The sequence below is a fragment of the Rhinatrema bivittatum genome, chromosome 1 (assembly GCF_901001135.1).
Source record: "Rhinatrema bivittatum chromosome 1, aRhiBiv1.1, whole genome shotgun sequence".
Lineage (NCBI taxonomy): Eukaryota > Metazoa > Chordata > Amphibia > Gymnophiona > Rhinatrematidae > Rhinatrema > Rhinatrema bivittatum.
Genome location: NC_042615.1, coordinates 468997048 through 469024012, shown reverse-complemented (window position 1 = coordinate 469024012; position 26965 = coordinate 468997048). Strand labels below are relative to the sequence as shown.

Genomic DNA, 26965 nt, shown 5'->3' with positions numbered 1-26965 from the left:
AGGAACAACAAGTCCGAAGTAGTGGAGCAAGCACCAGCTAGGAACCAGGGAACTCGTTGCCAAGTCGGTTAGTAGTGGATGGAGGTAGTCCTTAAGTATCCCGGGCCAGTGATGTCATCAGCCGGGGACGAGCCTGAAGTTCCTGCCATTGGCACTTTAAAGGGAGGACAGATGACGTGCGCGCCTAGGGAGGCCCCGGGTCAGAACGATGGTCGGCGGCATCCCAGCTGCTACGTGGAGCACAGGGAGCCAGGAGGAACACGGTGGCAGCTACTGGATACGGCCGCAAGTGTACCAGGAGTAGAAGGCCAAGTATGACATGAAGTGAATTGAGCTGGCCGAGGCCGGTGGGCATAACACCTAAGCAGGAACTTGGGATGAGTGTGAAGCACCATCCTGTTAGGATGAAATTCAGTACAAGGTAGATACGTTGCTACTGCCTGGAGCTCACTAACTCTTTGGGTCGAAGTGCCTGCCACCAAAAACATAAAACATTCGATAAGAACATAAGAACATGCCATACTGGGTCAGACCAAGGGCCCATCAAGCCCAGCATTCTGTTTCCAACAGTGGCCAATCCAGGCAATAAGAACCTGGCAAGTACCCAAAAACTAAGTCTATTCCATGTTACCGTTGCTAGTAACAGCAGTGGCTATTTTCCAAGTCAACCCAATTAACAGCAGGTAATGGACTTCTCCTCCAAGAACTTATCCAATCCCTTTTTAAACACAGCTATAATAACTGCACTAACCACATCCTCTGGCAACAAATTCCAGAGTTTAATTGTGCGTTGAGTAAAAAAGAACTTTCTCCGATTAGTTTTAAATGTGTCACATGCTAACTTCATGGGGTGCCCCCTAGTCTTTCTATTATCCGAAAGAGTAAATAACCGATTCACATCTACCCGTTCTAGACCTCTCATGATTTTAAACACCTCTATCATATCCCCCCTCAGCCGTCTCTTCTCCAAGCTGAAAAGTCTTAACCTCTTTAGTCTTTTCTCATAGGGGAGCTGTTCCATTCCCCTTATCATTTTGGTAGCCTTTCTCTGTACCTTCTCCATTGCAATTATATCTTTTTTGAGATGCGGCGACTAGAATTGTACACAGTATTCAAGGTGTGGTCTCACCATGGAGCGATACAGAGGCATTATGACATTTCAGGTTTTATTCACCATTCCCTTTCTAATAATTCCCAACATTCTGTTTGCTTTTTTGACTGCCGCAGCACACTGAACCGACGATTTCAATGAGTTATCCACTATGACGCCTAGATCTCTTTCTTGGGTTGTAGCACCTAATATGGAACCTAACATTGTGTAACTATAGCATGGGTTATTTTTCCCTATATGCATTACCTTGCACTTATCCACATTAAATTTCATCTGCCATTTGGATGCCCAATTTTCCAGTCTCACAAGGTCTTCCTGCAATTTATCACAATCTGCTTGTGATTTAACTACTCTGAACAATTTTGTGTCATCTGCAAATTTGATTATCTCACTCGTCGTATTTCTTTCCAGATCATTTATAAATATATTGAAAAGTAAGGGTCCCAATACAGATCCCTGAGGCACTCCACTGTCCACTCCCTTCCACTGAGAAAATTGTCCATTTAATCCTACTCTCTGTTTCCTGTCTTTTAGCCAGTATGCAATCCACGAAAGGACATCGCCACCTATCCCATGACTTTTTACTTTTCCTAGAAGCCTCTCATGAGGAACTTTGTCAAACGCCTTCTGAAAATCCAAGTATACTACATCTACCGGTTCACCTTTATCCACATGTTTATTAACTCCTTCAAAAAAGTGAAGCAGATTTGTGAGGCAAGACTTGCCTTGGGTAAAGCCATGCTGACTTTGTTCCATTATAGAAACATAGAAATGACGGCAGAAGAAGACCGAACGGCCCATCCAGTCTGCCCAGCAAGCTACGCACTTTATCTTTTTTTTTTTTTTTTATCTTTTTCTCTCTCCCACCTGTTACTATTGGCTTCCAGTACCCTCCAGCCCTAATTCCCCTCCACCCCACCACCAATGTAGAAAGCAGCGCCGGATCTGCAACCAAGTGAACATCCAGCTCAATTAGGGGCAGCAACCGCTGCAACAAGCAGGCCACACCCCTGCCCCATACTCTTACCCACCCCTGGGTTTTTTGTTTTTTTTTGGAGATGGCAGCCCTCCATCCTTCCGCTCCATGAAGGTGGAACACCAACCACTGGCATCCCGCTCCGTGAATGCCTCTGTGGCTACTGCCGCTCCGTGCAGTGTTTTGCTGCCTCCTCTTTATTCACGTCCTCTAGACTTGATGGACCCACAGAGTTTATCCCACGCCCCTTTGAAGTCCTTCACAGTTTTAGACTTCACCACTTCCTCCGGAAGGGCATTCCAGGCATCCACCACCCTTTCTGTGAAGAAATACTTCCTGACATTGGTTCTTAGTCTTCCTCCCTGGAGCCTCAGCTCGTGACCTCTGGTTCTGCTGATTTTTTTCTGATGGAAACGGTTTTTCGTAGTCTTTGGATCATTAAAGTTTTTCAAGTATCTGAAAATCTTTCTATATGTTCTGTGATTTTGATGTTTAGAACACTTTCCACTATTTTTCCTGCCACTGAAGTCAGGCTAACCGGTCTGTAGTTTCCCGGATCGCCCCTGGAGCCCTTTTTAAATATTGGGGTTACATTAGCTATCCTCCAGTCTTCAGGTACAATGGATGATTTTAATAATAGGTTACAAATTTTTACTAATAGGTCTGAAATTTCATTTTTTAGTTCCTTCAGAACTCTGGGGTGTATACCATCTGGTCCAGGTGATTTACTACTCTTCAGTTTGTCAATCAGGTCTACCACATCCTCTAGGTTCACCATGATTTGATTCAGTCCATCTGAATCATTATCCATGAAAACCTTCTCCGGTACGGCTACCTCCCCAACATCCTCTTCAGTAAACACCGAAGCAAAGAAATCATTTAATATTTCTGCGATGGCCTTATCTTCTCTAAGTGCCCCTTTAACATCTCGATCATCTAACGGTCCGACTGACTCCCTCTTTTTAAATATATCCGAAGCTTTCTGCTTCGGATATATTTTACAAAGTTTTTACTGTGAGTTTTTGCCTCTACGGCCAACTTCTTTTCAAATTCTCTCTTAGCCTGTCTTATCAATGTCTTACATTTAACTTGCCAACATGTATGCATTATCCTATTTTCTTCTGTTGGATCCTTCTTCCAATTTTTGGAATGAAGATCTTTTGGCTAAAATAGCTTCTTTCACCTCCCCTTTTAACCATGCCGGTAATCGTTTTGCCTTCTTTCCACCTTTCTTAATGTGTGGAATACATCTGGACTGTGCTTCTAGAATGGTATTTTTTAACAATGACCACGCCTCTTGCACATTTTTTACTTTTGCAGCTGCTCCTTTCAGTTTTTTCTAACAATTTTTCTCATTTTATCAAAGTTTCCCTTTTGAAAGTTTAGCATGAGAGCCGTGGATTTGCATACTGTTCCTCTTCCAGTCATTAATTCAAATTTGATCATATTATGATCACTATTGCCAAGCGGCCCCACTACCGTTACCTCTCTCACCAAGAGTCCTGTGCTCCACTGAGAATTAGATCTAAAATTGCTCCCTCTCTCGTTGGTTCCTGAACCAATTGCTCCATAAAGCTATCATTTATTCCATCCAGGAATGTTATCTTTCTAGCATGTCCTGATGATACATTTACTCAGTTAATATTGGGGTAATGGAAGTCTTCCATTATTATCGCACTACCAATTTGGTTAGCTTCCCTAATTTCTCTTAGTATTTCACTGTCCGTCTCACTATCTTGACCAGGTGGACGGTAGTATACTCCTGTCACTATAGTGTTCCCCGACACACAAGGGATTTCTACCCATAAAGATTCAATTTTGCATTTAGTCTTATATGCAGGATGCTTATCCTGTTGGACTCTATGCCATCCCGGACATAAAGCGCCACACCACCTCCCGGGTGCTCCTCTTTGTCATTGCAATATAATGTGTACCCCGGTATAGCACTGTCCCATTGGTTATCCTCCTTCCACCATGTCTCTGAGATGCCAATTAAGTCTATGTCATCATTCACTGCTATACATTCTAATTCTCCCATCTTACGTCTTAGACTTCTGGCATTAGCATACAAACATTTCAAAGTTTGTTTTTTGTTTGTATTTTCATTCTGCTTTTTAATTGATAGGGATAAGTTAGAATTTTTTAGCTCAGGTGAGTTTTTAGTTACAGGCACTTGGACTACTTTTCTTATTATTGGAACCTCACTGTCGGGATGCCCTAATTCTAATGCATCATTAGTATCCTTTAAAGATACCTCTCTCTGAACCATGCGCTGCTGAGCGACTGTCTGCTTTCCCATTTGTTCTAGTTTAAAAGCTGCTCTATCTCCTTTTTAAAGGTTAGCGCCAGCAGTCTGGTTCCACCCTGGTTAAGATGAAGCCCATCCTTTCGGAAGAGACTCGCCCTTCCCCAAAAGGTTCCCCAGTTCCTAACAAAACTGAATCCCTCTTCCTTGCACCATCGTCTCATCCACGCATTGAGACTCCGGAGCTCTGCCTGCCTCTGGTGACCTGCGCGTGAAACAAGCACTTGACCCCACAAGAATTCAAAGGATTAAATGGGCTTTTTGTTAGTTGGATAAGAACCACATTGAGGTCCTGTGACAAAGTGCATAGCTTGATGGAAGACATCAATTTAAGTCTTGCAGAAACATGAAAACAAAAGGCTGGGGGTATAGATTCCAAATAAGCCTATCTGGAAAAAATGTTGTAAGGATGTCTGACTGGTTAAGATACCATTCCAACAAAATCTTAGATAAGAACATAAGAAAAGTGTGAAGCAACACCTTGTTATGATGAAACTTAGTATTAGTATCAGGAGTGGAGGAGTAGCCTACGAACCAGGAAGCCAGGGTTCGAGTCCCACTGTCGCTCCTTGTGACCTTGGGCACTTTAAAGGTCACTTTACCTCCATTGCCTCATGTACAATTTAGATTGTAAGCCCTCTGGGAGCTTACCACCTAAATATTAGGTGGGTATGTTACTTTGGATTGGAGCTCACTGATTCCTTGGATTAAAGCCACCAAAAACATGACTTTTCAGGTCAGGTACTTGAGCTCGCAAGAGCATAAAGGCTCATAAGGGGCTTTCAACAGTTGAATGAATACCACAGTGAAGTCCAATAACAAAGCAGATGGCATGATGGAAGGCTTCAACTGAATCAAGCCTCTCAAACTTAACAACTAAAGGCTGTACAAAGGTGGAGTTTCTTTCTACAAGCCAGTGATGAGCACCAATTCTACTGAAGTATTCCCTAACAGAAGTAGATTGGAAGCCAGATTGAGAAATGATACAATTATTCAAGCAGTTTTTGTATGGCACAAGAGAAAGGATCTAAGACTTTGCCCTCATACTAGATTATACACCTTCATTTAAATTCGTAAGATCATCTAATACAGGGGTGTCCAACTGCAGTCCTCAAGGACCATATTCCAGTCAGATTTTCAAGATAACCCTAATTAATATGCATGAAATAGATTTGCATACAGTTGAGGTAATGTTCATGCAAATTTGGGAAATCCTTTAAACCAGACTGGAGCTGGTCATTCCTGTTCTAATGGATTTCTTTCTACAAGTTAGAAAATCCAAGACACTTCATTGGAAAATCCAAAGGAATTAATCATTTTGCTCTCAACATCCAGGCTGTGAGAGCCAAGAACTGAATATCGTGATGAAACATTGTAACCCATAGTTACTAAACTGGTATATTCTAGTCACTCTGCTGTCTGTTTTTATTTGGTAGATTCTGAGTTATCAGAGTATAATCTTAATTGAGTCACAAGGGAGAGTATGCATGAATATTGCAGAGGAAAGATGTTAAAGCAGCTGAGCAGACATACTGTGAGAGAGGTCTTCTTGTACAGAGAAATTGAAGAGTTTAGCTGCATTAAGTTAACAGAATGCTGAATATGTGAGCTGTATCAGCTACTTGGTTGAAAATTACTAGATCCTAAGGAGGACCCTATGTTAAAAGCAAGTCATTTCCTGTTCTGTTTGGGAAGAACAGCAAAAGGTCTATGAGACGACCTTGTTACGACCATGATACATGAGAGGATATTCACAGGATAGTGCAGTTACTGGAATCCAATGGATTCAAGATTCAAGGCAGAGTCGTTTTACCAGAGGTAGGTCTTATTAGACATATCTGATCAACTTCTTTGACTAGATAACCAGAATATTCAAGTAAGGGAGCACATTAAGTATTGCCAGCTGGCTCCATATTTTCTGGACAGTCGTTCTAGTCCTGGTTTTGCTCCTTACAAGCTAGGACTTATTCCCTAAGAAAATCAGGACTATAATTAGTTGCATGCAGGGGAGTAAAACCAGAACTAGATCTACCTGTCCTGAAAATCTGGAGCCAGTTGGCAACCCTAAGCACATTCGATATAAGCCTTTTGACACAGTTCCATATTGGTGACTTAGAAATAATTTGAGTGCTCTAGTATAAGTCCCTGGTGTACAATTCTGGAAATTGCACCTTCAAAAAAATATATATTGGATGGAGTTGGTCCATAGGGTGGCCACTAAAATGATCCATGAATTTTTCTTGTAAAGCATATGGCGACAGACTTAAAAGATTTAAAAATGTATACCCTAGAGGAAAGGTGGGATGAGGAAGCATGATGGAGACATTTAAGTAACTCAAAGGTATTAATGCATAGGAGGCAGGCCTCTTTCAACAGAAAAATGGCTCTGGAATAAGGGGTCATGGGGTAGAATCAGGACTAATCTAAGGAAATGTTTATTTATAGAAAGATTGGTAGATGCATGGAACAGCCTCCCAATGGAGATAGTGGAGACAAGGACAGTATCTGAATTCAAGAAAGCATGAGACAAGCACATGGGATTTCTGAAGAAGTGGTAGGGATTGTAAAGCTGAGCAGCTGGTGTGAATGGGCAGACTAGAGAGGCCACATAGTCTACTGTCATGTTTCTATGTTAATTGGGATGATTGGAATGTCAATAGCTCCTTAGTTACCAATTGTTTAAATCATAATGTTTCAATCACTATTGTTTCTATGATGTATCATTTTGTATTAAGTTGATGTCCTTAACTTTGTGCATGTTTGCAATTAGCATTAGCTTAAGCCTGATTAGTACTAACTGTGCACAGACAAAGTCTGGTTGTGCTGTTTTAAATTTCAGAATATAGTGAAATGAATTATATATCAAAAGCTTCAAATACATCTTGACAGATATATTACATTTTATATCCATTGGTAACATTACATACAACTGAAAGTGAGGCTATCAAGAATGTCACATTTTCCACTGGTGATCAGACTGTCTTGTCTGTGTGACTTGACTAGATTGTAAGATCCATAGAGAAAGGACCATCTTTTATATGTGTTTATACAGTGCTGAGTACATCTGGTAGTGCCTATGATGACAATCAGTACAGTAGTGGTATAACAGCATGAAATTTAATGTTTTTTTTTTGTCAGGCCAAGAATATGAAAATCCTTTGGTTGATGATATGGATTGAAACACATTTTTTAATTGTTGCTTCTGATCCATACGATTCAAAAAATGACACGTGCAACGTCACTTCTCAACCAGTAAGTTCCAAAGCTAAATCTTTAATCAATGAAGTCAGATAATTTGTTTCATCTTAATTTTGCAGAGTTTGCCAATTATAAAGACTCTTTCATTAAAATCATATTTTTTATTGTGATATTTCAATGGGTCTTCCTTCAGACAATCAGCATGATCTGTAATTTACACTACACGGCCTACACGGAAACCTGAGAAGATACATAAATAACAAACAACGAATGACCACTAACCTGGTCTACCTCATGAGAAACTACAACTCCTCCGATGCCCACTCCTACCTATTGCTCACACTGCTTCTACTGAATGCGCAGTCTCTAACAAAAGAAATCCCACTAATAAATGATTTACTAGAAGAATTAAATCCTACCATCTTCTGCATCTCTGAAACCTGGCTAAACAACAATGATAATGTACACTTAAATCAAATTGAAAATTCAAAATATGATGCCTTTCACTTCCCCAGACCTAAACATAAAGGTGGGGGATTATTAATAATTAGAAAAAAAAAAAAAAGATCTAAAGCTTATTCCATATAAATTAGAAATTAACCCTTCCTTCGAAGTGGCAATACTTAATTAGTCACAAATAAACATTGGCATGGTATAATGCCCCCCAGAAACACTTCAAAAAGATTGCTCTCCACTAATTGAATTATTCTTTAGCGCGTTTCCCTCCCCTGAATCCACTCTCACAGTAGGTGATTTTGATCTACATGTCGACAGAACACCAAAAAACCACTGCTTGTGCTATCTTTTTAGAAACAATGGAAGCAATGGGATGGTCACAATTCATGACCAAACCCACACATAAAGCAGTACTCATTCTTGATCTCATATTTGCCAATCACAACAACTGTATGATAAATATCTCTCACATATACTGCCTTGGTCTAACTAATAAACTAATAAAAGCAGATATAACCTTCCTCAACTCAAAACTTAAAAACATAAATATTAACCAAATGTTCACCTTCAGAAAAACAATAACGACAGATACACTCGCTGAATCAATAAAAAATAAGCTAATTGATTTCAACCATGCTAATGGCTCTACACATATGACGCCTGGGAAAATACTGTCAAAGAAATAGCTGATCACCTAGGCCCAGTCCAGACAAAAACAATCAGATATGAATAAATTATCTCTAAACAAAAGAAACCATGGTACAATGAAGAATTAATACACTCTAAACAATCTCTGAGAAAATCCGAGAAACTATGCAGAAATGCTTGACTTCAGAATCACTTGGAAAATACAGATCACTCCTATCGCAATACTGGATGTTAATCAACAAAGCAAAAAAAGAATACTATGCGAAATAGATTCATGGGGTAATTTTTAATTCCAAACTGCTATTCAATATCAATCTCGAACAACAACTGCTTCTCAAAAATGCCTGCAATGAATATACTAATCATTTGTTAGAAAAAATAAATAGGCTAAAAATACAATGCCCTACCTGCTCCTCAATGAGAGATCTAGAAGAAAAACATTTGACAGAGTATTTAAACTTCAAATCAGTCAAATCATTTCTAAAGTAAAACCTGCAAGTCACAAGCATGACCCAATTCCAGCTAGCTCCTTAAAACTAATCACAGCATTATCACTCCAGCAATCACATCCATAATCAATCATTCTCGGAAGGCGTAGTCCCATACGGGGCGAAACAAGCAGTGATAAAACCTATTGGCAGTTGGCAGTTCCAACGATTGGGAGAATTACCGACCAATATCCAACCTGGCCTTCCTCTCAAAAGTCCTTGAAAAAGTTGTTCTATCTCAACTTGAAGACTATCTAGAAGACCATGACATTCTACATTCAGAAAAAAATCGCTCAACCAAAACTTTACTCATATCCTTAATGGACCCCTTATTACGGGGATTTAACAATGCTGAATCCTATATCTTGGTGCTAATTGACCCAACAGCCTTCAACACTGTTGACCATACCTTACTATGCCATCAACTGAATAAAATCAGGATTGGTGGCAATGTTATTAAGTGGTTCACCTCCTTCTTATCAAAAAGGACTTTCCAAGTCAAACTGGGCAACAATATGCCTGACACCTTCCAGATCAATGCAGGTGACCCCAGGGTTCAGCACTCTCAGACATTCTAGTCAACATATACATGCTTCCTCCGTGCAAGTTACTATCTGATCTAGTAATCACCTTCTACCTATACGCCAATGACATCCAGTTCTACATACCATACACTAAATCTGCTGAAAATACAACACTGACACTTTCTCCACACATGAAGGCAATACAATACAAACTATCCCATAAGAACATAAGAACTTGCCATACCGGGTCAGATCAAGGTTCCATCAAGCCCAGCATCCTGTTTCCAACAGTGGCCAATCCAGGCTACAAGTACCTGGCAAGTACCCAAAAACTAAGTACGGTATATCCCATGCTACTGATGCTAGTAATAGCAGTGGCTATTTTCGAAGTCAACTTGATTAATAGCAGGTAATGGACTTCTCCTCCAAGAACATATCCAAACTTTTTTTAAACCCAGCCACACTAACTGCAACTCAAACTAACCCTAAACACAAAAAAAACTGAAATCATAATGCTAAGAAGACATCCACCCATAGTTACACCCCAGCCACTAGACCTGGGTAACTTTAAAATTACACCATCTGACCAAGTACATGACTTAGGATTACAGACAGATGAAAGCCTTACAATGGAAAAGCACAAATAAATTAATTAAAACAGGCTATATGAAACTGCGCTTACTACATAGACTGAAACCTTTGCTGACTCAAGAAGACTTCCGCACGGTCCTGCAAACCCTCATCTTCACTAACAGACTACTGTAACTTTCTTTTACTAGGAGTACCTAACTGTCTATTAAAAAAGCTACAACTTCTACAAAATGCCGCAGCAAGGCTCTTAATAGGATCAAGAAAATTTGATCACATCTTGCACTCACTGATAGCTCTACATTGGCTACCTGTACAATCCCGAATTCACTACAAAGTATTAACACTAAAACATACAACCATTCACTCTAATAACCCTGGTCTGGCAGCCATAGACTACAACCATACAAACCACAGAAATTGCTAAGATTAAAAATAAAGGATTATTAGCTGTGCCAACATTACTGAATACTCATCTAACAAAAATAAGAGACTGTATTTTCTCCATAGCTGGCCCAACACTATTGAACTCACTACCCGAGTCATTACGACTGCTGCTCCCACCTCTTCCAACAGCCTACTGGTTGTCAGCAGATTGCTCACAACTAATAAGCACTGGATGAAAACAGAATACCTACACGAATTCCACCCAAAAAAAAAAAGCACACTTTTACAATGCCACTGAGACAGCACACATTGCTCCAAGTCAGGACATCTCTCTGAATCCTCTACTCTCAGTGTTTGCTCTACAAATCTTTCAAATTTCATCTGTTTATTCTCCATGTTGCCCTCTCTGTCTTTGCATGTTTCTTCCTCAGATTTCCCATTCATCCACACCAGTTTTTCCCCACTTGCCCTTCCATTCCCCTTCTCTTGCCCTCAGCTTCCTCGTGTGCTTCTCCTGTCTCTCCCCTGCCATTTATCTGTTCTCCCTAGCTTCTCCCTCCATTAGTTTCCCCTCCCCACATATTGTGTCTATGCTGCCTAGACTCTCTTTTTCTCCAGCTCAGCATGTCTATAACCCCTCATTAACACATACTTCCTTCCCCTGCATATAGCAAATGTTGCTTACCTGTAACAGGTGTTCTCACAGGACACCAGGATGTTAGTCCGCACATATGGGTGACATCATCAGGATGGAGCCCAATCACGGAAAATTTCTGTCAAAGTTTCCAGAACTTTGACTGGCCCCTACTGGGCATGCCCAACATGGCACTAACCCTGCAGCCAGCAGGGGTCCCCCTTCAGTCTTGTTTTGAAAGCTACAGGCAGTGCCGAAAAAATATTATAAGAAAACGAACCCAACACCGCGGGGCGGCGGGCGGGTTTCCTGAGGACTAACATCCTGCTGTCCTGTGAGAACACCTGTTACAGATAAGCAACATTTGCTTTCTCACAGGACAAGCAGGATGGTAGTCCTCACAAATGGGTGAGTACCAAGCTAAGGATGTCCGAACATGCACCAAATGTACCCAACAGCGTGCAACAGGCACAACAACTGGGGTGGAATTTGGTAGAGGGCATCCTGAACCCCACCGGGCAGACGGAAGGGTGTTGGTACGTCACGTTGGAAATAGGTTACGCAGGACAGATTGGCCAAAGATGGAATCCTGTCTTCTGGCTTTGTCCAAGCAGTAGTGGGCTGTGAAAGTGTGGAGTAAGCTCCAGGTGGCAGCCGAGCAAATGTCAGGAAGCGGCACCGATCGTAGGTGTGCTACTGAAGTCGCCATGGCCCTCACAGAGTGTGCTTTAACACGGTCTTGGAAAGGAATACCTGCTTGCTGATAGCAAAAAGATATGCAGTCCGCCAACCAGGAGGAGAGAGTCTGCTTACCAACAGGTTGCCCTAATTTGTTGGGATGGAAAGAGACGAACAACTGAGTGCTCTTCCTGTGGGCAACTATACGGTCTAGGTAGAACGCTAGAGCCCGTTTACAGTCGAGGGTATGCACAGCCTGTTCCCCTGGGTTGGAGTGGGGCCTGGGGAAGAAGATAGGTAGTATGATGGATTGATTAATGTGAAACTCCGAAACTACCTTAGGCAAAAACTTAGGGTGAGTGCGGAGTACCACCCGGTCCTGCAGGAGTTTAGTGTAAGGCGGATAGGTAACTAGGGTCTGTAATTCACTAACCCTGCAAGTTGAAGTGATAGCTAAAAGGAAAATCACTTTCCATGTGAGATATTTTAGGTCACAGGAGTGAAGAGGTTCGAAGGGTGGTTTCATGAGCCGACCAAGAACCAGATTAAGGTCCCAAGAAGGGGCCAGAGGACGCAAAGGTGGCTTGATATGGAGCAAGCCTTTGAGAAAGCGTGTTACGAGGGGCTGTACTAATATAGGGACATCCCCGACACCTTTATGGAAGGCGGCTACCGAACTGACATGCACTCTGATTGAAGAGGTATTTAGACCTGATTCCGATAAATGCCAGAGATAGTCCAAAAATCTTGGGATTAGACAGGAAAAGGGATCAAGGGACTGTGAAGAACACCATGATGTATACCTTTTCCATTTATAGGAATAAGACTTTCTTGTGGAAGGCTTCTGTGAAGCAATCAGGACATGAGAAATCGAATCTGAAAGGTTAAGTGGCTGAAGGATTAACCTTTCAACATCCATGTCGTCAGGGACAAGGCCTGAAGATTGGGATGGTGTAGACATCCGTCATTCTGAGTGATCAGAAGTGGGTCCGTTCCCAAGGGAATGTGTCTGCGGATGGAGAGTTCCTGGAGTATGGGAAACCACACTTGGCATGGCCAGTGAGGTGCTATCAGGATCATGGTTCCCTTGTCCTGATGGAGCTTCACGAGAGTCTTCGAGAGAAGAGGAAGTGGAGGGAATGCATAAAGCAGACCGGTTGTCCACGAGAGGGAGAACGCATCTCTGGGCTGAAAGCGCTCGCCCCGAATGAGGGAGCAGTAATTGTTTACTTTGTGGTTCTGAGGGGACGCAAAGAGGTCTATTTGGGGATAACCCCATTGCTGGAAGAGAGAGGTCGCTACCGAGGGATTGAGTGACCACTCGTGCAGTTGGAAGACACGACTCAGTTTGTCTGCCAAGACATTGTGCACTCCCGGCATGTAGGTGGCCCTGAGGTACATCGAGCAGGAGAGCGCTTCCGCCCAAATCTGCGCAGCTTCCTGACACAGAAGGAAGGAGCCTGTGCCTCCCTGTTTGTTGATGTACCACATGGCCACCTGATTGTCCGTCTGAATCAGGATGACGTGATTTGATAGGCAATCCTGAAAAGCTCTGAGAGCATATCGCATTGCTCGAAGCTCCAGGAAAATTATCTGGTGTTTGGCTTCCTCTGGAGACCAAGATCCTTGAGTCTGTAGATCGTTCAAATGAGCTCCCCAGCTGAGGCTGGAAGCATCGGTGGTGAGAATGATTTGAGTATCTGGCACTTGAAAGGGCAGTCCCTGGAGGAGATTGTTCTGATCTTTCCACAAGGCAAGAGACAAACGGAGTGAGTTGGTGATGTGGACAATGGTCGACAAAGGCTGAGTCGCCTGAAGCCATTGTGACCTCAGAGTCCAATGCATGACTCTCATAGCCAGGCGGGCCATCGGTGTGAGATGGACTGAGGACGCTATGTGTCCAAGGACAAGGAATTGCCGAGCTGTTGCTGTATGCTGAGACTGCAACTGGTGAGCGAGAGACACGAGGGTTTGTACTCGTTGTCGAGGTAGAAAGGCTTTTGCCTGTAAGGTGTCCAAGTCTGCCCCAATGAAGGACAATGTTTGAGATGGGATTAAATAGGATTTCTCGTAATTGACGAGAAATCCTAGAGAAATTAGAGTGTGTAGGGTCAAATCCAGGGACGATCGAGCGGCTTGCTGGGTTGGGGCCCTGATTAACCAGTCGTCTAAATAGGGGTAGACGTGAACACCTTCTTTCCTGAGAAAGGCTGCGGCAACTACGAGACATTTGGTGAAGACTCGTGGTAGCGATGCTAGGCCGAATGGAAGCACCCGGTATTGATAGTGCCTTGGGCCTACTAAAAACCGGAGGTACTTGCGATGAGCTAGAGCTATCACAATGTGGGTGTATGTGTCCTGGAGGTCCAGAGAACAGAGCCAGTCTCCTCTTTGTAGAAGAGGTAGAAGCGAGCCCAAGGTAACCATCTTGAACATTTTGCCCGCTGGAGGTACTTCTTGAGGGCACGTAGGTCCAGAATTGCACGAAGTCCCCCGGATTTTTTCAGGATCAAAAAGTACCGGGAATAGAACCCTAGACCTTGTTGTGAAAGAGGAACGGGTTCTATTGCTCTTAACTGGAGAAAAAGGGAAACCTCCTGCTCCAGAAGAACAGAGTAGTCGGTTACTCTCCACGCTTGTAGAGGTGGGGAGTCCGGTGGAAGAGCAAGAAAGTTCAGGTGGTAACCCTGAGCAATGATTGCTAGCACCCATTGGTCGGTTGTGATTGATTTCCACATTCCATGAAACTGGCATAATCGACCTCCTACTGAAATGCCTGGCAGAGGGATCAGGCTGCTGCTCTCCGAGTGAAAGTCAAAAACCTGAAGCAGGCCCCGGCTGGGGAGCTGCTTGTGGCTTTTGCTTCCAGGGTTGGCAAGGCTGAGATTTTTGGTAGGGCCTCGTAACTCGGGACCTTGTCGGTGGGGGATAGTACTTCCTTGGGCGGAAGAATGACTTCTTAGAATCCTTCTTAAAGGGTTGTCTAGAAGGGAAGTCAGAAGGTATCGATGAGAGCTGTTTGAGGATCTCATGATGGTCCTTTAACTCAGCCACTATGTGCTGAATCAGTTCACCGAATAGGTTATCTCCTATACAGGGCAGGTCAGAAAGCCTGTCTTGTACTTCTGGGCGAAGGTCAGAAGACTTGAGCCAGGCCCAACGTCTCGCCGAAATGGCAGCTGCAGACACTCTAGTGGAGGTGTCGAAGATATCGTAAGCTGTTCTTATCTCATGCTTCCCTGCCTCAAACCCTTTGTTGACAAGGGTCTGAAGATGTTCTTGGAATTGGACTGGCAGGGTTTCAGAGAAGTCCCTCATCCATAAAAGTCTGTTAAATTCAAACCTCAACTGGATCAACCCCCCCCCCTCCTCCCCCGTACCTCTAATAGACCTACCCGCCCAGCCTTACAAGGAACCCTACGTACCCAATCCATCAAATCTATCAAACTCTCCTCCACCATAAGTAGAGCTTTTTCCCTTGCAGGCCCCACAATATGGAACTCCTTGCCTCATGATATACGCATCGAGACCTCCACTCCCAAATTCAAAAAAAAACTTAAAACCTGGCTGTTCCAGCAAGCCTACCCCATGTCACCGCCCCCTATATAAAAAACACTCTATCAGCAATCGAGTAACATTTCAACACTCCATTCCTGTTACCTCCTCAACCGAATTTTGACTAAGAATGCTTTAGGAACGCTGGATCCTGTACATTGTTATTATATTATAGTTGTTGTATTTATTGATTTTTGTTATGCTTTTCAGTATTATCCATACTTCCTGTTAATTGTATTCGTCTGTTACTTGTAAGGGCTCTGCCCAAAAGTTATTTGTTTTATGTAAACCGATACAATGTGCGAACGGCTATCGGTATAGAAGAGACTTTAAATAAATAAAATAAAAATAAAATGTACAGCTGGTAAGAAGCAATTCTGGAGATGAGCATGGCCCCTTGGAACACTTGTCGACCAATATTGTCTAGGAATTTGTGTTCCTTGACAGGAGGGATAGAGGAGTGTGGCTTCGTCCTTTTTGCTTTCTTTTGAGCTGATTCCACCACTACTGAGTGATGGTCAAGCTGGGATTTCTGAAATCCAGGGGCTGACTGTACTAGATAAGTAGTGTCAGCCTTACTGTGTACTGGAGCAATTGATCCAAGATTTTCCCAGTTCTTTTTGAGGAGGTCAAGAAGAACTTGATGAATGGGAATAGAAGTGATCACTTTACGGGCATCCAGGAACTGGAAAAGTTCCATCATCTGGTGCCTATCATCTTGCTCCGTCTGAAGCTGAAAAGGGACCAATTCCGACATTTCCTTCACAAAATTAATGAAAGAGAGGTCCTCTGGAGGAGAACACTTCCTGCTTTCAGTAGGAGAAGGAGGTGAAGGTAAATCATCGGTGTCTGTGGAAGTATCATCACCCCAGATGTCATAAGGATCAGCAGGCTGACCTGTAGGACGAGAAGGGGGTTGGATAGCCGAAGGACCCAGCTGAGGCTCCGAGAAAATCGAAGGAATAGCCGGAGGCACCGTGTACGCCCTGGGGGGCATCGGTGCCAGCATCAAAGGCATCGATGACGCAGATGTGCGTATCGCCCCTGATGAATGAATCGGTGGCGAGGAACGACATGGCATCGATGGTTGAGGCAATACTCCCGAAGGAGGAATGCGGAACGGTGTTTCTCCTCCCGATGAAGCTGTCATTGGGGAGCGCACCGGACCCATCGGAGACCCAGGAATCACCGGTGGAAGGGCAGTCATGAGAGCCTCCATCTGGGATAGCAGCGGTGCCAGCGCTGCTGGAATCGGGTCGATGACTGGTTCCACTTTCGGTGCCGGTGTCGGAGGAACCTGGAGTCGTTGCATCGCCTTGTCGCAGGCCTCCTGGACCAGCCGGTCCAGTTCTTCCCGGAGACCTGGGACAATCAGGCCCGGCTCCGTGACGGAAGAGGGAGGCTGAGGCACAGTCAGAGGGACCACCTTTACAGGCGGAATTGCGACTCCCAAACCTCGATCGGGTGAGGGTGGCCTCGATGTCCCGGTCGTAGGAGTGGTCGGTGCCGTTCCTGGACGGGGCTACTTCGGCGGTGGCTCGGACAGTGGCGAGGTCGATGGTTTCGCTCCCTCGACGGTCCGAGACTTGCGATGGCGATGACAATGTTTCTCCCTGCGATCCCCTCGATCTTGAGGGGGAGAAACGGGAGTCGATGGCCGTGAAGACGTCGATGGCGGACGGTCACCGGATGGTTGTCGATGGTGGTGTGATGCTGACGGTGCCGGTTCAGATGACGTCGATGCGATGGACGGCGTCGGGGTGTGAGCACGGAAAAGGAGTCCCATCTTCTCCATTCTGGCTTTGCGACCTTTTGGTGTCGTAAGGGCACATTTGGTGCAAGTCAGGACATCATGCTCACGGCCTAAACACATTACACAGACTCTATGAGGGTCTGTGATAGACATGGTGCGAGTACAGTCCGGGCACCGACGAAAACCCGACCCCATGGCCATAGAAGAAATCGAGCCGCGGTACGGTCGACGGCCAGTAGGCCGCGAGGGCCAAACTCGACGGTAATTGACGAAACTCGGTGAAAAAACTTACCGGAGTACTGCGGCCTGTATAAAGTTAGAGGAACGACCCCTGTGGGGCAATTTGATTTTAATTAACTCCGTGAGGAAAATTCCTGTCAGGAATCTCTTCCGAGCTCCTAAACCACGAGGCTACTGCTGCGCGGAAAAAAGAAGACTGAAGGGGGACCCCTGCTGGCTGCAGGGTTAGTGCCATGCTGGGCATGCCCAGTAGGGGCCAGTCAAAGTTCTGGAAACTTTGACAGAAGTTTTCCGTGATTGGGCTCCATCCTGATGATGTCACCCATATGTGAGGACTACCATCCTGCTTGTCCTGTGAGAAATATAAATTACCTACTCATCCCCTTTTCTTCCATGTGCATGTATCAAAAATTCACCATTAATCTTCATCCTTTTACTGTCATATGTCCATACTTTCCCACTATTTCACTTTTCTTCTACCTCTTTGTAATCCTCCACCTCTTTGTATCTATAATCTTCCGTTAGCCTCACTGACTGATAAAGCCATAAAAGCTCTATATATCTAGAGATTAGGTATCTGGAAGGTTGAGGCTGAAGAAACAGCATTTGGGAGATATCCATCCTGCCTCCCTTTTGCGGTCTGCTCATGCTGAAGTAGTCCTCCATTCAACAGCACAAGAGGGAAGGTGGATATTGGAATGGGAGATGAAGAAAAAGCAGGAAAAAGGATGGATAGTGGGTAGGATCAGAAGAGTGAATATGCATGGTGGAGGGAGGGGGAATATAGAAAAAGGACTGAAGAAAGCAGAGTTCCTTACCTTTAACAAGTGCTCTCCAAGGACAGCAGGATCTCATTCCTTACAAGTGGGAAGACATCATCCGATAAAGTCCAGCCTGAAACTTTAATGTGCTTCACTGAACAAGCAAGTTTGCTTACTGTAAATGGTGTTTTCCGTGGGTAGCAGGATGAATTAGCCATGCTGTCTGGGTGCGCTCCCAGGTGGCCCAGTGCAGAACTTCTCATAGAACGTTGAAAGCTCATCTCTCCCTTCTCTGTGTGACTGCGCGGTTGTTTCCCATGCGATTGACTCTTCTCTGTTAGTTGGTATCATAGCAAAGGTATGTGTGGACAGTTTTATGAATTTGTTGTGTGATGTAATATCTCTTTCCCCATGAGTGCATCAGATTTTGTCTGATCCTAGAGACAATAGTGAGACATGAAGTTATGAAGTGAAGACCAAGTTGCTGCTTTACAGATGTCCTCCATGGGGACTTGTTGGAGGTGCGCTATTGATGTGGAGATTGCTCTCAGTTGATGAGCTTTTTGGAAGATAGCTGTTGAGACTTTGTAGCGTAACAGAAATGTATGTATTGAGTAAGCCAGTTGGATAGTGTCCATTTTGTTACTGGTAAACCAGGGGCATTCGGATTAAAAGCAAGAAAGAGTTGGGAATGTATGTTTGTAGTGGTAGTTCTTTGTTTGTGGTAGGCTAATGCTCTTTTACAGTCCAACAAATGTAGTAGGGCTTCCCAACTATTGGAGTGTGGTTTCAGGAAAAAAGTCAGTAAAGTAATGGTCTGATTTAAATGAAAAGCTGAAACTACCTTTGGAAGGAAGGATGGGTGAGCTCACAAGGTGACTTTATCATGACAGAATTGGAAGTAAGGGGAATAGTTGACCAAGGCCTGAAGTTTGCTGCCTCATCGAACTGGTGTTATAGCCACCAGAAATATCACCTTCCATGTGAGAAATTTTAATGGAGATGTTTGCATTGGTTCAAAGGGTGGGAGCATTAATACTTCCAAAACCACATTTAAGTCCCAAGGTATTTCCGGTTTTGTGAGTGAAGGTCTGAGCTTTAAGGCGCCCTCCATGAAGCGAGATACAAGGGGGTGAGTAGATATGGGTGTTCCTTGTACGAATGCATGGTAAGCTGCTATGGCGCTGAGATGTACTCCTATGGAGGAAACAGCTAAACCAGAAATGTAGAGATAATTAAGGTATTTGAGTAGATGTTCTGAGGAGGAGTAAACAGGGTTAAGACCTGTTGATGAGCACCAATGGCAGTACCTTTGCCATTTACCCATGTAATTTTGACTTGTGGACTGTTTTCTTGATGAGATGAGGATGTCCTTAATCTCCATTGGAATTTGAAGATGGTTTAATATCTCCCTTTCAATCTCCATGGTGTTAAATAAAGGGAGTCTTGCATCGGGTGAATTAGTGACCCTTCATCCTGTGTTAGAAGGTCTGGTCTGTTTGGTAGAAGGATCGGTGCATGTATAGAGAGATGCATCAGATAGGTGTACCAGGGTTGCCTGGGCCATGCCAGTGCTATGAGAACAAGATCAGTTTCATCTGCCATGCATTTCTGCAATTCTCGAGTTAACAGTAGAATTGGGGGGAATACATATAATAGTTATCCCGTCCACTCGAGTAGAAAGGCATCCTGGATTGCTCTGTGCTGGCTTGGATATAGGGAGCAGAAGTTTTGAAGCTTTGTGTTTTTCTCGGTTGCAAAAAAGGTCCATATGTGGAGTTCTCCATTTCCTGAAGAGTGAGTTTGCTACCTCCTGGTGAAGTTCCCATTCGTGAGGGTGAAAGATTCTGCTGAGACAGTTGGCATCTGTGTGGTTATTCCTAGTAGATAGCTAGCTTGGAAACGTATGGAGTGAGTCATGACCCATTCTATTGTTAGAACTGTCTCTTTGCAAAGAATGCAAGAACCTAACCCGCCTGCTTTGTTTATGTAAAACATAGCTACTTGGTTGTCTGTGTAGACCATGACAGTTTTGTTGTGTAGGATGTGGTAAAAGGTTCTGACTGCATATCGTATGACTCAGAGCTGTAGTACATTGATTTGGAACAACCTTTCATTGGAGGACCAAAGTCCTTGTGTTTTGAAGCTTAACACGTGCGCTTCCCATCCCTTCGTGGAAGTATCTGTATTATCACTATTTGATGAGCCGTGTTCCAAAAAAGGGCACCCGACTGTAAGATTCCAGGACTCAGCCACCAATCCAAGTCATATAACTTGGTTGAGTCAGGGTTAATCACTTTGACATGAGATGGAAGTGTTGCTTCCACTGAGACTTCAGGCCCCACTGTAAACAACGCATGTGAAGGCGAGTGTGGGGGAACTTCATACATGGCAGCTGCCATATGTCCCAATATTGTGAGGATTTGCTGAGCTGTGGGACATGGAAGAAGCTTTAGCGTCGAGGCTAGATTTTGAAATGTGTGAATCCTGTCCTCTGGGAGGAAGGCCTTGTACAGACATGTGTTTAAAATTGCGCCTATGAATTATAGGGTTTGAGTTGGGGCAAGGTGTGACATTTTGTTATTGACGATGAAACCTAACGTTTCTAGGCAAGTAATCGTTTGGATTTGATGTATTTGTAGTATTTCTGGGCTTTTTGCTACTAACAGCCAATCATCCAGGTAGGGAAAATGTTTTATGCCTTGTTTCCAGAAGTGAGCCACAGCTACTATTAGGCATTTGGTAAATACCCTGGGTGCCAAAGAGAGGCCAAACAGAAGGACCTTGTATTGATAATGTTTGGAGTTTATTTGAAAACAAAGGTAATGCCATGAGGTTGGGTGCATTGGGATGTGAGTATATGCATCTTTAGGTCCAGAGAGCACATCCAATTGTTGGATTGTAGAAAGGGTAAAATTGTTTTCAGAGAAGACATCTTGAATTTTTCTCTCTGAAGGTATCTGTTTAGAGGTCTGAGGTCCAGAATCGGACATAAGCTCCCACTCTTTTTTGAAATGAGGATGTATTGGGAGTAAAACCTACAATGATGTTGGTGATGAAGCAGCTCTTGTATCACGTGCTCGTGAAGAAGTAATTATATCTCCTGAAGAAGAAGTGGAACTTCCTCTTTTTTCCGTGAAGGTGGGGCTATGTGTGGTAACTCTGGTGTTGAACGGAATTTCAGATGATACTCTTTCTCTATTATACTGAGTACCCAGCGGTCTGATGTGATCTGCCTCCACTCTTGATAAAATGAGAGAAGTCGACCTCCCTCAGTTAATTGTTGCTGTGGCCTGGTCTGACTAAAAAAGATTGCTGTGGTTTTGGAACAGCCGGCTGTGGATGCTTTGGTGTTCTCTGAGATCGATTTCATCCTCGAACCGAGGTGGTATTTGGTTGCGATCTTGGTTGGTAAGGCAGAGATCTGTAAGAGCTGTATGGTCTATAAGAATGCCTAGGATAAAATGGTTTCCTGTAAGGTGGGTAATAACGCCTTGGAAGGGCTTGGTCAGCGGGTATCGTTTGTGATGACACTGCTACACTCTGTTCTTTTAGTTGCATAACTGTCGCTCTAAACTTTTCCACGAACAAGGTGTCTCCGTTACATGGGAGATCTGCCAACTTGTCGTGGACTTCTTCTCGGAAAGCACTTGCTCACAGTCAAACTATTCTTCAGGCTGCAATAGCTGCCACTGAAATTCGAGTTGAGGTATCAAACCCTTTGTAGACTGTTCGAAATAGATGATGGAGTCCTTCTTCCATGTCCAATATATCTTGCTTCTGCTGGGTGTCCCGTAGATCTACATTAGATTCAGCTTTTATGTTCTGTAAACACTCATATAAATACTGAGCGATATAAAATCGGTGTTGCTGAATCTTTGCATTAAGCATTACTCCTTGAAACATCTTTTTGCCGAAATCTAGATACCGACTATCCTTTGTAGGAGGGATATTGGAGTATAGCCTAGTTCTTCTTTCTTTCTTTATTGCAGATTCAACTACAATGGATGCATGTGGTAGGTTAGAAGCCCCATAATGTTTTGATGATTGCATCCTAAATTTTAGATCTGTCTTCTTCAAAACTGATGGCCCAGAGAAAGGTGACTCTCATGCTTTATCCATTATCCCATCCAATACGGAATGGGAAGATAACGCTGTAGATTCTGTTGGCATGTCAAAAATTTTTAACAAGCCATATATGTCTGCTCTCGGATCCAGAAGATTTTTTAATCTCTAGATTTAAGGTGGTACCCACTTTTTCTATGAACTTTGTGTATGAAAGGTCCTCCAGGGGCTATGAAGATTCTGGTTGTTTTTCTGGAAGATCTGATGGTATACTTACTGGAGATTCTGGTGAGGACGGGAGGAGTAGATAGGCTCTCCTCTTGGGCCCGTAGATGTTGGGCTCAGAATTTGTCACCTGTTGTCATCTCCAAATGGAAGGTCAGGCGAAGGAGAAATGATCAAGCCCTCTGATTCTCCTTCTAATGGGCTGGATGGAGGGGGTGGAATTTGGGATGACACTAATGTATCGAAAAAGGTCTGAAGTATACCTGTAATCTGGCTTAGTGATTGAAAGGCTGCTGCCTATAAGCCTTTGGTTGAAGGTCCTGATATTCTCCTCCTCTTTTGAGGTGGTGGAGATATATGTTTAGCTTCTTCAATCCAATTGGGATATTTATGTGAGGCTGAGGAAGAAGGGCGATTCAGAACTGGTGAAATATCGAGGCTTCCACATCCAAAATAGTGAGTGGGATGGAAGGATTTTGTCTAAAGGGTCTTAGATCCTGATGTTTTTGAATCGGATGTGTCAATTTTTTGAATTCCTGATTTGCTTGTGTTGGGTATTTAACTTTCAATTGACTCGACACATGTGTAGAGGTTGGATGCTTCCATTCCGTATGGGCTTTGTGCAATGCCGAAGTCGACGCACTATGTGCCGGTCAATGCATTTCTGTGCTTGGCTTGTGTGTTGGCTTCGTATGACGAGCTTCAGGTGACGCATTCGATGCAACAGCAGGTCTCGAAGCATCTCGGCTTGTGTGGGAGTAGGTATGCTTTGCATGTGGTACCGATCCCGTTTTAGAGTTCTTCACCGGTTCGAGAGAGGAAGCTCTTTTCTTATGTGATGATTTTTTAGGTTCTCTGCCTGGCGAAGAATGTGCCTGACTTGGGGCATAAGAACCCGACATACCTTCCTCAGGATCCCAAAGTTGGGCAATTTTCGCCGCTTTCTGACATTAAGCTCTCGGGGACATTCTGCCACAATCGCCACAAGCCGCCTGATCATGGTCTGGTCCTGAAAAGATGTAGGACCAGGCATGGCTGGCAATGAGAGACATTATTTGACCGTATTGCCAAAATTTAAATCCCGGAGTTTTTGGCGCCATGTGGTACCTAAAAGTGCCTTTGGGGGCTCACTTAAGTGAGGATGAGAGAAAAGAGAAAACTGAGAAAAACCAAGTGTGACAGGAGAAGAAAGGCTGAAGAGGTTAGGGCTGTTCAGCTTGGAGAAGAGACGGCTAAGGGAGGATATGTTAGAGGTCTTTAAGATCATGAGAGTTCTTGAATGAGTAGATGTGAATCGGTTATTTACACTTTCGGATAATAGAAGGACCAGGGAGCATTCCATGAAGTTAGCAAGTAGTACATTTAAGACTAATCAGAGAAAATTCTTTTTCACTCAACGCACAGTTAAGCTCTGGAATTTGTTGCCAGAGGATGTGGTTAGTGCAGTTAGTGTAGCTGGGTTCAAAAAAGGTTTGGGTAATTTCTTGGAGGAGAAGTCAATTAACTGCTATTAATCAAGTTTTCTTAGGTAATAGCCACTGCTATTAATTGCATCAGTAGCATGGGATCTTCTTGGTGTTTGGGTACTTGCCAGGTTGTTTTGGCGGTTTGGCCTCTGCTGAAAACAGGATGCTAGGCTTGATGATCTGACCCAGCATGGCAATTTCTTATGTTTTTAAGAGAAGAGCTGTCACCGTTGCCATAGCAGGAATAAAACAAACTGACAGAGAAGAGTCAATCGCGAGGGTGGCCATTGTAATACCAATATTTAAAAAGGGCTCCAGGGACGATCTAGGAAACTATAGACCAGTAAGCCTGACTTCAGTGCCAGGAAAAATAGTGGAAACTATTCTAAAGATCAAAATCACAGAGCATATAGAAAGACATGGTTTAATGGAATACAGTCAACATGGATTTACCCAAGGGAAGTCTTGCCTAACAAATCTGCTTCATTTTTTTTGAAAGGGTCAATAAATATGTGGATAAAGGTGAACTGGTAGATGTAGTGTATTTGGATTTTCAGAAGGCGTTTGACAAAGTCCCTCATGAGAGGCTTCTAAGAAAACTAAAAAGTCATGGGATAGGAGGCGATGTCCTTTCGTAGATTACAAACTGGTTAAAAGACAGAAAACAGAAAGTAGAAATAAATGGTCAATATTGTCAGTGGAAAAGGGTAAACAGTGGAGTGCCTCAGGGATCTGTACTTGGACCGATGCTTTTCAATATATTTATAAATGATCTGGAAAGGAATACGACAAGTGAGGTTATCAAATTTGCAGATGATACAAAATTATTCAGAGTAGTTAAATCACAAGCACATTGTGATACATTGCAGGAGGACCTTGCGAGACTGGAAGATTGGGCATCCAAATGGCAGATGAAATTTAATGTGGACAAGTGCAAGGTGTTGCATATAGGGAAAAATAACCCTTGTTGTAGTTACATGATGTTAGATTCCATATTAGGAGCTATCACCCAGAAAAAAGATCTAGGCATCATAATGGATAATACTTTGAAATCGTCAGCTCAGTGTGCTGCAGAATTCAAAAAAAGCAAACAATGTAAGGAATTATTAAGAAGGGAATGGTTAACAAAACTGAAAATGTCATAATGCCTCTGTATCGCTCCATGGTGACCTCACACTTGAATACTTTGTACAACTCTGGTCACCGCATCTCAGAAAAGATATAGTTGTGATGGAGAAGGTACAGAGTAGGGCGACCAAAATGATAAAGGGGATGGAACAGCTCCCCTATGAGGGAAGGCTGAAGAGGTTAGGGTTGTTCAGCTTGGAGAAGAGACGGCTGAGGGGAGTATGATAGAGGTCTTTAAAATCATGAGAGGTCTTGAACAAGTAGATTTGAAACGGTTATTTACACTTTTGGATAATAGAAGGACTAGTGGGCACTCCATGAAGTTAGCAAGTAGCACATTTAACAATAATCAAAGAAAATTCTTTTTCACTCTACACACAATTAAGCTCTGGAATTTGATGCCAGAGGATGTGGTTAGTGCAGTTAGTGTAGCTGGGTTTTAAAAAGGTTTGGATAAGTTCTTGGAGAAGTCCATTAATTGCTATTAATCAAGTAGACTTAGGGAATGGCCTCTGCTATTACTGGCATCAGTAGCATGGGATATTCTTAGTTTTTGCCAGGTTGGAAACAGGATGCTGGGCTTGATGGACCCTTGGTCTGACCCAGCATGACAATTTCTTAAGAAAGTTTTCAACATTCTTTGAGAAGTTTCACACCAGGCTGCCAGGAGGTGTACCCAGACAGCATGGCTAATTCAGCCTGCTTATCTGCTTATCTTATCTCCCCATGTGGGAGCCCCTTCTGTGTTTTACCTTAGCATATATAATTGGAAGCCAACTTCAAGGGGAGTAAGGTGGGTTTTGTGAGGACTGACATCCTGTTGTCCTCTGAGCACATCTGTTACAAGTAAGCAACTCTGCTTTTGCAAGGATAATCAGGAAGACAGTCCTTCTCAAGTGGGGAATCCCTAGCTACAGACTGCCCTAAACAAAAAAAGGGGGAAATATAGTGCCATTGGGCACAACAAAATATTTTTGTTGGCAACAATCTTTTTTCCATTTTTATCTTATCTATGAGGGGCACCCTGGAATAAAAACAACAGGCCGTGGAGTGGAGTTCTACACCTCAAACAAATTCTGCAAGATAAACTAGCCAAACCTACTGTTGCATCAGTTATCCCTGTCCAAACAATAGTGAGATGTGAATCTCTGGCCTGAACTCCATGTTGCAGTTTTGTAGCTCTCCTCCATGGGGACCGATTGTAGGTCAGCCATCAATGCTGCCATGGCTCAGACAGAGTAAGCCTTGACACGACCCACTAGATTCAGGCATGCCTTAACATAACAGAAGAAAATGCAATCTGCTAGACAACTGGATAAAGTCTGTTTAGAAACAGCAATTCCCAGATTATTGGTGTCAAAAGAAATGAAAAGCTGGGTGGACTTTCAGTTTACTCCAGATAGAAGGTAAAGGCGCTCTTGCAGTTCAAATTCTGCAGAGCTTGTACACCTTGGTGGGAAAAACATGTTAAAAGGACAACTGATGGAATGTCATCATCATCACCTTAGGCAAGAATTTAGGATGGATGCATAGGACCATCCTATAATGAAGAAACATGGCATAAAGTGGATAAGTTACCAGAACCTGGAGCTCACTGACCCTGCTTGACTGCCACAAAATCGATGACCTTCCAGGTTATATACTTCAGGTCACAGGAGTGCAGCAGCTCAAAGGAAATTTAAATTAACTAGAACAAAACCATGTTGAGGGTCCAAGATACAGCTGGGAAACTTCAAACGAAGCAGGCCCCATATAAATCAGACAACCAAAGGCTGTACA

General features: G+C 43.4%; 2 protein-coding genes across 5 annotated transcripts in view; one reads left to right on the top strand and one right to left on the bottom strand.

Annotated features, from left to right (window-relative positions):
- Window positions 1-26965, bottom strand: part of IFT74 (intraflagellar transport 74) — a 584252-nt gene that overhangs the window by 332270 nt on the left and 225017 nt on the right. The window lies entirely within an intron of this gene.
- The window catches only part of LRRC19 (leucine rich repeat containing 19), a 79396-nt gene that overhangs the window by 13686 nt on the left and 38745 nt on the right, over window positions 1-26965 (top strand). For all 3 annotated transcript variants that reach the window (XM_029606433.1, XM_029606444.1, XM_029606423.1), the window contains exon 2: window positions 7531-7644. In XM_029606433.1, the coding sequence (XP_029462293.1) occupies window positions 7540-7644 (105 nt within the window). In that variant the 5' untranslated portion in view covers window positions 7531-7539. The remainder of the gene's footprint in view (window positions 1-7530; window positions 7645-26965) is intronic.